The sequence below is a fragment of the Elephantulus edwardii genome, unplaced genomic scaffold, assembly GCF_000299155.1.
Source record: "Elephantulus edwardii isolate Elephantulus edwardi_28Jun2011 unplaced genomic scaffold, EleEdw1.0 scaffold00470, whole genome shotgun sequence".
Classification (NCBI taxonomy): domain Eukaryota; kingdom Metazoa; phylum Chordata; class Mammalia; order Macroscelidea; family Macroscelididae; genus Elephantulus; species Elephantulus edwardii.
This window is the reverse complement of record NW_006400220.1, coordinates 648,930-659,047: the sequence shown is the minus strand read 5'-3', so window position 1 is coordinate 659,047 and position 10,118 is coordinate 648,930. Positions and strand designations below refer to the sequence as shown.

The 10,118-nt window shown below is 41.1% G+C and overlaps 1 protein-coding gene across 1 annotated transcript in view; it reads left to right on the top strand.

The window, feature by feature from the left end:
- The first annotated feature begins 3,102 nt into the window (after window positions 1–3,102).
- HDAC6 (histone deacetylase 6) overlaps window positions 3,103–10,118 on the top strand; it is a 19,637-nt gene continuing 12,621 nt past the window's right edge. The window contains 10 exon segments of the mRNA XM_006902911.1: window positions 3,103–3,192; window positions 3,284–3,415; window positions 3,560–3,648; window positions 5,438–5,522; window positions 5,612–5,652; window positions 6,353–6,449; window positions 6,618–6,715; window positions 8,199–8,303; window positions 8,424–8,492; window positions 8,774–8,838. Coding sequence (XP_006902973.1) covers window positions 3,103–3,192; window positions 3,284–3,415; window positions 3,560–3,648; window positions 5,438–5,522; window positions 5,612–5,652; window positions 6,353–6,449; window positions 6,618–6,715; window positions 8,199–8,303; window positions 8,424–8,492; window positions 8,774–8,838 — 871 coding nt within the window.

Here is a 10,118-nt window from a genome sequence, read left to right as displayed (position 1 = left end):
AAGTGATTGCGAAGACCATGGCCTGTATCAGAAGCACCTTAGTCTCCAGAGAGACACCATTGCTCTTCAGTACTTTGGAGAGGTCCCTAACAGAAGAACAGTACTGGATAATACTAGGAGAACAAACAGGTTCATCCTGGAGAGGGTGAAATCAGCCTGCTCCTTGGAGGCAAGGATTCTGAAGCTTTGTCTGACATACTTTGAGTTGTAGTGCTGGAGAACAGTGTTGAACATACCGTGGACAGCCAGGAGAACAAACAGGTCAATTCTGGAGAGGGTGAAACCAAGCTGCTCCCTAGAGGCAAAGATTTTGAAGCACCTCTCACATACTTTGGGCATATGGCCAGGAGGGACCAGTCCTTGGAGAAGAACTTCATGCTTGGAAGGGTGTAGGGACAGCAGAAGAGAGGAAGACCCAAGATGAGATGGATTGATTCGGTGACTGGGGAAGTGGGATTGGGTCTGTAGGAGACCATCAAATTGGCTCAGGATAGGGCATGCATAGTTCAATGGTGGTGTACATAGGGTTGCTATAAATTGCACACAACTTGATGTCACATAACAACAACAACACAACAACACAACATCCTTTGGTAAGAGTGGTATGTTAAAGTCTAATACCAGTATTGTGGTGCTATTTCTTTAATTCTGTTAACTGTTGTTTTATGTCTTTTACACATCTGTCATTTGATGAATAAATGTTGATGAAGGTTATGTCTTCTCCTTTTGCTGCATTTCTCCTTATAAAGTCCAGCCTCTCCAAGGAAATGTTCTACATAGAGATTTTAAAAGGAGTACACACATAAAAAAGTAAAAACATTATGCACACCTATGTTTATCGCAGCTTTGTTCACAATAGCAAGGAGTTGGAAACAACCTAAGTGTTCATCAACAAACGAATGGATAGAGAAGCTGTGGTATATTCACACAATGGAATACTACGCTGCATTGAAAAACAAGGAACTCATGCAATATCATTCAAAATGGGTCACCTTGGAGGACATTATGTTGAGTGAAATATCTCAGTCACACATGGAAAAATACTGCATAGTGCCACTGTTGTAAAACAGGACTGACATCGGGGTTCGGGGAGAAAACTGTTTAAAAGGGACATGTGATTACGTATTATTGTCATGACAGGAGTCCAGAACAAAGGCTGCATAGTGGAGTGACCCTGGGGGGAGGGATTGTAAAACAATGAAAGAATTTTCCTTTTACATTTCAAAGAGTGTAGGGGGAGAGGAGTGGGCAGGGAGAAAAGTGCAACAATGAATGAATGAATGAATGGAAATCTGAAGTCTGTAAATTTTCATTAAAATTAATTATAATTAAAAAATTTTTTTAAAGTACGAACATCGGGAATAGTCATAAGAAGCCACAAAATGCTGACTCTTATTAAGAAGTTAACCAGTTATGAAGGCTCACTGTAAAGTATCAAACTTTATAAAAAACTATCTTTTGCTAAAATTTAAACACAATCCTTTTTATCAGGATTACTCTTCAAACCGATCCAATGGCAGCTGGTAATGGCAATGCGTATCTCATAGTTACGGCGAACAATACTTGTTAATACTTGTTAGCATTAAAATTGTCTCCCACTTGGAGACAGTGATAGAGCAGAGTTCAGAGCTATGAGTAGCAGTCCATTCAATGGCACACAATAACAAGGTTCCATCCTTTTCCATCAGATATTTTCAGGAATTTTAATAACATCAAACACTTAGCATTTGGTGTGTGCTTTTGTGTGCCACATTAGTTAATATTAACATAAAATCCCAACAGTATTTATTATCTTGATCATGCACATTTCAATAGACACTCGCTATTGTGCAGTCTCAACCACACCTTGAGCCTAACAACCAGCATTTCCTTAAACGTCATCACTGTGCGCTGCGCGAGAAGTGAGAGGCCAGTGGCTGCAACTCGCTTCCTTCTTTGCTCTCTTGCACAGTTGGCGTGTGGCTGAAGGATTCCCAAGGTGACTTGGCGAGGGCAGACGGGTGGTGGCCATGAAAGGCAGGACAGTAGCAGCGGTAGTTGGGAAAGGGAAGTTTGATTGAGTCTGATATCGAACCATCAGCGCACCCTTCAGTGCAAAGTCTGTAACGACTGCTGATATGCACGTTTTGTAAATTTACCGAAGGTTTGGCCAGCGAGGGGGCGTGGTCATGGGGGAGGCCCTTAGCAAACTGCTTTAGCGAAAACCAGCCCTGGAGAGAGGAGGAGCCCAGGAGCTCGAAACCCCCGAGGTACTGGGAATTTGGCCGGGAGAACAAGGGCGGTGTTTGAGAGCGGAGGCTAGTACTCAGAACTGGCTAAATATGATTGATGCGCTTAAAAAAAAAATTATGCATGTACCGTCAAATCGGATCTGACTGGTACAGGAGGAGACTGTCCCTCCTTCTCCAGAAGAGCATCTGGTGGATACTTGATGCTCTTTAAGCTAATGCCTGACCGACCTGGGAGTGGAATGTGGAGGAAGGACTTAATGAAATGTTAGAGGAGGGGTCTCGCAGAGAAGACAGTGCTGACCCTAATAAGAGGTGGAGTTAAGCGAATCTGTAGTGGAGTAGGATCTAGGACTGATTGAGTTAAAGGTTGGGATAGGCCAGAAAGAAGTAAGATTTAGAGGAATGAATCACAGTTTCAGTCTCAGTGTCACTGATGCATACATAGCTGACTTTCCAGCGGATTTTCAGAAGCTGTGAATCGCACAGGAAATAGGCTGGTGGATTTGAAGTGCCAGAGAGCCACCACCTTTCGTTTAGCAGCACATCTCCCTGTGGGCTAAGGCATGAGAGCTCCCAAAAGGAATGGAAGGGTCTGGGAAATGGGGCTAGGTTGAGTGGAAGGGCAGGCCATAGAATAGATTGAATGAAAAGCTAATGATTCAGTGAAAGGAAGAGATTTGGAAAGGGAAAAAGATAGTATTCAAGGGAAGGAGTATGTGTAAAGAAAGGCCTAAGGGACACCTCAATGGAGGGAGAGTTGGGAGAGGCGTGTGGGGAATGAAGTCTAGGGGGCAGAACTTGAGAAAAGGAGGGATTGTTGGGTCTTTTTTCACCCTTTATAGGACTGCTTCAGGGGCTCGGTGTCCTCACGATGACCTCCACCAGCCAAGATTACAGTACAACCAGACAACGAAGAAGTAGGCACAATGCCCACTCACCACCCCATGACTCCAGCACCTCAGTGAGACCTCAGAACTGCCTGTGGGGAGAGGGAAGAAGCAAGGGAGCAGTAGGTGGTCCACTTCACTCTGACCCTTCTTTGTATTCCACAGAAGAGAAGTGTTAAGAAGGATTCTGTAGTACCCCGCTGTAGCTTCAGTCTAGCAGAGGTAAAGAAGAAAGGCAGAATGAAGCAGCTCAGCCAATCAGCAGAGCAAGACCTAATCACCGGACTACAAGAGCTGGTAGAGGGATCTGGCTTGGGTTTAACTGGTTATGGCAACTAAAAACCCTTAAATACTGAGATTCGCAACTGGAATAGTATGAAATATTCAGTCTGACTCATGTTCTAATTGAATCTGTGCCTCTTATTTTTTTTCCCCCTGTAGAATCTGAATCTTGAGGCCAAGGCACGGTCTGGTACAGGCTTGGTGTTCCACGAACAGCTCAATGAATTCTACTGCCTCTGGGATGACAGGTGAAGCTGAGTTCTCTAACTGGTCTCCAAAAGCATGAGCAAGAAAGAATCCTTTTTTAGGGCAGTCTGGAAACTGGAAGCAGATGATTTAAGAAGGTGGAGCTAAGACTTTTTAACCCTGTAATCATTTACCTAGAATGTTGCAGAGGCCTTCTCACTAGTCCCACTGCTTCTGCTGTCACTCTTAAAGTCTTCTACAGAGCAACTTGAAAAACTGCCATTCTCTTTTTGAAAATTCTTCAAAGGTAGACCATTGCTCTCCAGATAAAGTCCAGATTCTTCATCCTGGCCTCTAAGGCTCCATGTGACCTGACCCCATATCATTGAACTCCATGTAATAATGAAGTTACTTTGTAACTCATCATCCACCTCAGGCTGATCCCTTCTTTAGAGATTTCTTTCTGCTTCCTATCTAATTCTTACTCGTCATTCATATATCAGAGATACTTCTTATAGTTGATATTTGGAGCCTGTGTCATTCATTGTTTTTAAAGGATCATATTTGCATATTTGTTTACTAGTTGAATATTTTACTCATTTGAATATAAGATCCATCATGGCAAAAACGGCAAGCTTTTAATTTGTTAAATAATTATTTAACGTCTATAGAGGATACATCAGTAAACAAAATGAACATCTGCCTTCATGGGGCTTGCATTTAGAAGGAGAAGACAAACAGTAAACAAGCATAAAACCATATAATATTTTAGAAGGAGAAGTACTGTAAAGATTAAAATGAGAGGGTAGTATAAAATATAGTGGAAGAAGATTCTTCAATGTTAAATAAAATGATAAATATTAATAGTAAGATTAGAAGAAAGTGAGGCAGTGGGCCATTCAGACATCTAGAAGAATATTCATGGCAAGAGGAACAACTAGGATGATGTTGGTTCACAGCTGAGACAGGAGAATACTTGGTTTGATTCTCAGTCAAGCAGTGTAGGTAAAAAAAGTGATTTCAGTGAAAAGTGGGAAGGGATGGGATCAGAAAGGAGATGGGGGACAGAGTGTGTAGGATTTTATGAACCATAGTTAAAGAAGCCAACAGGAGGATTTTGAATAAAGAATTCATATTTTAGTTGTCTCTCGCTGATGTGTGGAGAAAGGACTGCTGAGATGGCAAAGGCAGAAGGAGTGTAACCAATGAGATTACTATACTAGCCCAGGTGAGATGTTATGGTCGTAGAAGTTACGTGCCATCAAGTTGGAACTGACTCATAGTGGACCCTCCAGTGGGTTTTCAGAGGTTGTGAATCACATGGGAGGAGATTGCCCATCTGTCTCCCTCAGGTAGTAGCAGTGGAAGTGATAAAGAGAGACATTGCGTATATTTTGAGATTGAAACCAATAGGACTCAGTCAAAATTCCAAAGTATTTGGCTTGAGAAGATGTAGAAGGATGGATAGGGAAGAAGTGTCCACCCTGGGGGCTCTGTGATTAAGTACTTAGCTCCTAACTGAAAGGTCAAAAGTTCAAACCCACTATCCACTCCATAGGTGAAAGATGTGGTGATCTGCTTTTATAAAGATTGTAACCTTGGAAATCCTATGAGGTAGATAGATGGATGAAATAATAGATGGAGATTATATATATATATATATATATATATGTGTATATATATATATATATATATATATATATATATATAAAATAGAGAGCATGAGCAAGAGAGATTACACACATTATGTGTTGAGCTGCTAACTAGCCATATCTGATGATTAACAGCAGTGGATGTAACTTTTGGTATATACATGCACACATAAATACATGATTATATCTGTTTATCCAGCTTCCCTGAAGGCCCTGAGCGGCTCCATGCCATCAGGAAGCAGCTGACCCAGGAGGGCCTCCTGGATCGCTGTATCTCCTTCCAGGTGAGTCTGCCAGCTAAATAAAGGGTAGGATACTGGTGAGACTTGGTCCTGTTTTGTGTCTTAGTCCTTTTTTATTCCTCTCTCCCCAGGCCCGTTCTATCGAAAAGGAGGAGCTGATGTTGGTTCATAGGTAAAAGCTTGGGAGCTTTTAGGAGGCTCTTCTGAGCTGACCAGACTGACTGATTGCTTTGGAAAGGAATACCATGGACTCTGTATCCTTGGTCAAGTAGCTAAGCCTCTCTGAATTTTAGTGTCATCACCTATAACATGGAGGCTAGTAAACATGGCTTCTTTAAGAGGCTTCAATATGTGTTAGGAGCTTAAAACAGTGCCTGACTTATTATCAGGTCATGATGAGCTCTTGTTACTATAATCTGTTTGCAAAAAGATTGTGACTATATCAACAATAGTGATCAGGGCTATGCTTCTAGAGAGCTGCAGGAGCCCAGAGGACTGGTGCCATGTTGTTCAAGGAAAGGTAGCTTGGCAGAGGTGGGCATCTGAGTTAGCATTAAGAGGAGAAAAAGGTGAGTCAGATGAAGAGGAAGACTGAGAGAAAGGAGATACAAATAGGTGCAACAGTATGACCAAAGGCCTGGAGGTAAGATTTAGTTCAACTAAAGCTGAGGGAGGATGCAAAGGATATTGCTGGAAACCAGAACAGGCTGGGGAAGTTATATCTTGGCAGTTTCTCTGGATTGACAATTGAGGAGCCTAGTTTGACCCAGGTTCTGATGTGCAGAGGATTCAAACTGGGATAGAGCAAGATCCCTCCCTGCTCAGTGAAGGAGGGAGGCCTCTGAATCCCATCCCTCTACTTGTTTCCTCAGCCTAGAGTACATTGATCTGATGGAGACAACCAAGGACATGAATGAGGCAGAACTCCGCAACCTAGCTAACACCTATGACTCCGTTTATCTGCATCCAGTATGGATAAGTACTGTGGGGTCAGGGACTGGCAACAATCCTGGAATCCCTTATCTCCTTGCCCACTCTGCTGTGAATACCTGCTCCCCTCTTTGCTCATGGGAGCAGCTAATTAAACAGGCATGCTTTCTTCCTTTTTATCTCTTTGGCTCCCCACTGTTGCCACAGAACTCATACGCGTGTGCCTGCCTGGCCTCAGGCTCTGTCCTCAGGCTGGTGGATGCAGTCTTGGGGGATGAAGTCCAGAATGGCATGGCCATCGTTAGGTAGGAACCTCTGGCATTTAGCTTTTCAACTTTTAAAAAAATGTGTTCTCTCAAATTTAAAATTTACTAGTGTGGGTAATATATTCATGTGGTTTGGAAGTACAACAACAACTAAAAGCCCCCAAAAACCCAAATACCTAACACAATAGAACATCCAAGAAAAAGTCTCACTCTAACCCCTGCTCCCCAGGCACATGATTCCTCTCCTGGAAGGTTGTCATTTTAACTTGTAATTCTTGTGATTCAGTTGTACAATTAATTCTTCCTCCCAGAAGCAGTCAGTCCAAGAATAAATAGTATGCACATATTTATTGAGGGAGCTCTGGTGGCCTAGTGGTAAGAAGCTGCATTGCAATCCTGAAGGCACATTGTTCAAATCCACCAGCTGCTCTGTAGGAGAAGGATGGACAGTCTTCTCCCGTGTGACTAATTGCCCCTGAAAATCCACTGGAGGGTCAGTTATGGGTCAGTTTTGACTTGACAGTACACAACAACAACAACTTATTTATTGGTTCTAAGATGTACTTTCTCCCCTGTTTTTAACATCTTGAAATGCACATTCTTCTTATAAACAACGGCATTTCAGAATCTGATTAACATTTCTGCTCAGTTTTTAGCATTTAAAATCATGGTATATCTTCTTCCCAGCTCCCTGTGAAACTAATAATAGTCTCATGGATGTTAAATTATGAAAGAAAAAAACGTCATGGTACATCTTTGTTTTAGAAATTTAAAAAAATCATTTGAAATCTCAGAACTGAAGAAATGAAGTCAATGTATCCTTTTACCCATTCTCCTTTATAAAACCATAAATAGTAGGAGCATTTGATAACATTATTTTCTATACTTTTCCCTCATACATCTTGGAAAGCTTAACCAAAAAAAAAAAAATCAAACCCATTCCCGTGGAATCAATTACTCAGTATAGTAGAACTTTCCCATAAGCTTTGAAAGGCTGTAAATCTTCATGTAAACAGGCTGCCACATCTAGAGTGGCTGGTAGGTTTGAGCACCCAAGTGCTTAACCACTGCTAAGCCAGGGCTCCTTAAGCTTAGCTCATAGCCTGTAAAACGCCATTGTATAATTGTATAAAAATTTAACCAGCCCCCTACTGATAGACATTTTGGTTCTTTTCATCATTTGCTGTGGCTTTTTTTTTAAGCTACAGCAAATGTCATTAAACATTTGTAAGTATATTCATCTTTTTGTTGTATATATTATGAACTATATCCCTAGCAGCAGAATGACTGAGTATGAAGCTAATGCAATTATCATTTGAGTGAATATGGGCAAATCTCCCTTGGAAAAAGAGCTGTAGATTTGGAGTGGTGAGAATCTATAGATCCCAGTTACTCCATTCTTGGCAGATTTGTAGGCATCAATGTTGTAAGACTTGGAAATCCAGGGTGAGGGAGCAAGGGAGAGTCTGTCAAGGAGGAAAACCCCCCTCCGCCTATTTATGGCCTTTCTTTTCTTCCTCAGGCCTCCTGGACACCATGCCCAGCACAATCTTATGGATGGATATTGCATGTTCAACCATGTGGCCGTGGCTGCCCGCTATGCTCAGCAGAAGCATGATATTCAGAGGTCAGCAATAGTAGGGCAGATGTGATAGGAATGGTATGAGGTGAGATATCATATTCTGGAATCTTTCCTTAGATTCAACTTGATCTTCTTAAATAGTATCTTCACTTTTCTTTTTTACAGAGTCCTTATTGTGGATTGGGATGTGCACCATGGCCAAGGAACACAGTTCACCTTTGACCAGGATCCCAGGTATGGCCAAGTCCAATTGCAGATTGCGAGGCTCACAGCTAACCCTCCCTGACAAATCAAGCCAGAAAGGGGCCCAAAAGGGTAGGAAAGGCAAGACAGTCACAGGATCTGTGCCAACTGGTATCTGTAGCTATGTTTTCCTGAAAGACATTTCCTCAGAACAAGGTTAGGGAATTTCTTCAGACAGGTCTTTTTAAGCAATGTGGGAAAATACTTAGGTCAAATGCCAGAAACAAGGAGGTCTCTTCTTTGAGCTGCCATCTTCCCCCCCGCCCCCCCAGCCTTCCCCAAGATTTACTTATTTTCAAAAATGTAGCTTTTAGTGGCATTTCTGCTGTTTTTATTGGTATGTTTTGTTTTGTTTTTTAATTATGCTTTTTTTCCTTTTTTTACCTTTAATAATTTATTCCTCCTTTGTTCTTTCTTTTTAATTTCTGGCTTCTTTATTTTAATGCTTCAACATTTTTTAATGAATTGGCCAATCTTATCTATATTTATAACCACTGACTTCATTCTATATTATTTAGAAGCCATTCCCAGATATTATATATCTGTAAGTATTTCAGAATCTATTGCTATAATACAAGAATACTTGGGGGGAAAAGTATGACTAATATTTTGCATTAGGAAATTAACAAGATTGTTTTTGTTCTAAAGAATACACTGGAAGGCATGAATTTGTTCTTTTGTGGATACCACATGCATGGTTATGAAGAATTATAATAATTCATTATATTCCTCTTTTTTTTTAGCAGTATGATAATGTATTTATTGACTACCTCTTTACCCAATTCTCAATGTCTACTTTATTTTCCTTTTTGGCAAAAGATAAGCAGTTCTTGTCCCATTAGGTATACGGAGTATGATGGATTTATGTCATTGCATTTTTAAGCCAAGGGATCTAGAAAATAAAACTTCTTAAAATACACAAAATTAAAAAAAGAATTATTTTTAAAATACACAAAATCACCAAGAATGGGGGTTTTTTACTGTGATTTTAACGAAAGTTTACAGAAAAGTTGGATTTTCATTAATTCATTGTTGTACATTTTCCTCCCTACTCCCCCCAGTTCATTAAAAAAAATTGTTGTTTAATTTCCTCCCTCCTCACCCTAACCCCTCTCCCAGTCCACTTTGCTATGTACCTCTTATTCTGGATTGTTGTCATACAAATAATACCTAATCATATATTACCTTTAAACAGTTCTTTCCTTCATCTGTTCCAATGCACTATACATTCCTCCTTAAGAGTAAGTTTCATCTGTAAATAAACGCCCTTTAGTCTCCCAGTTTCCTCTCTCTCAGTCTCATGACTACAGCAGCAGGTCCTGAGGTGGAGATAGTTTGGGCAGTCCTTACAATGCTTTTATAAAGGCAATGAAATCGGGGAAAACTAAAACTGTTCCTTTTGCTGTGTGCCATTGAGTCAATTCCAACTCAGAGTGGTCACTTGTTGTTTGTTGTTGTTATGTGCCATTGAGTCGTTTGCGACTCATAGCAACCCTATGCACAACAGCCCTAAACCCTGCTCTCTCCTGCACCAACCACACAGCCTCTAACACACCCATCCCGATTACCCCAGTCACCGAATCAATCCATCTCATAGAGGGTCTTCCCCTCCTGCGC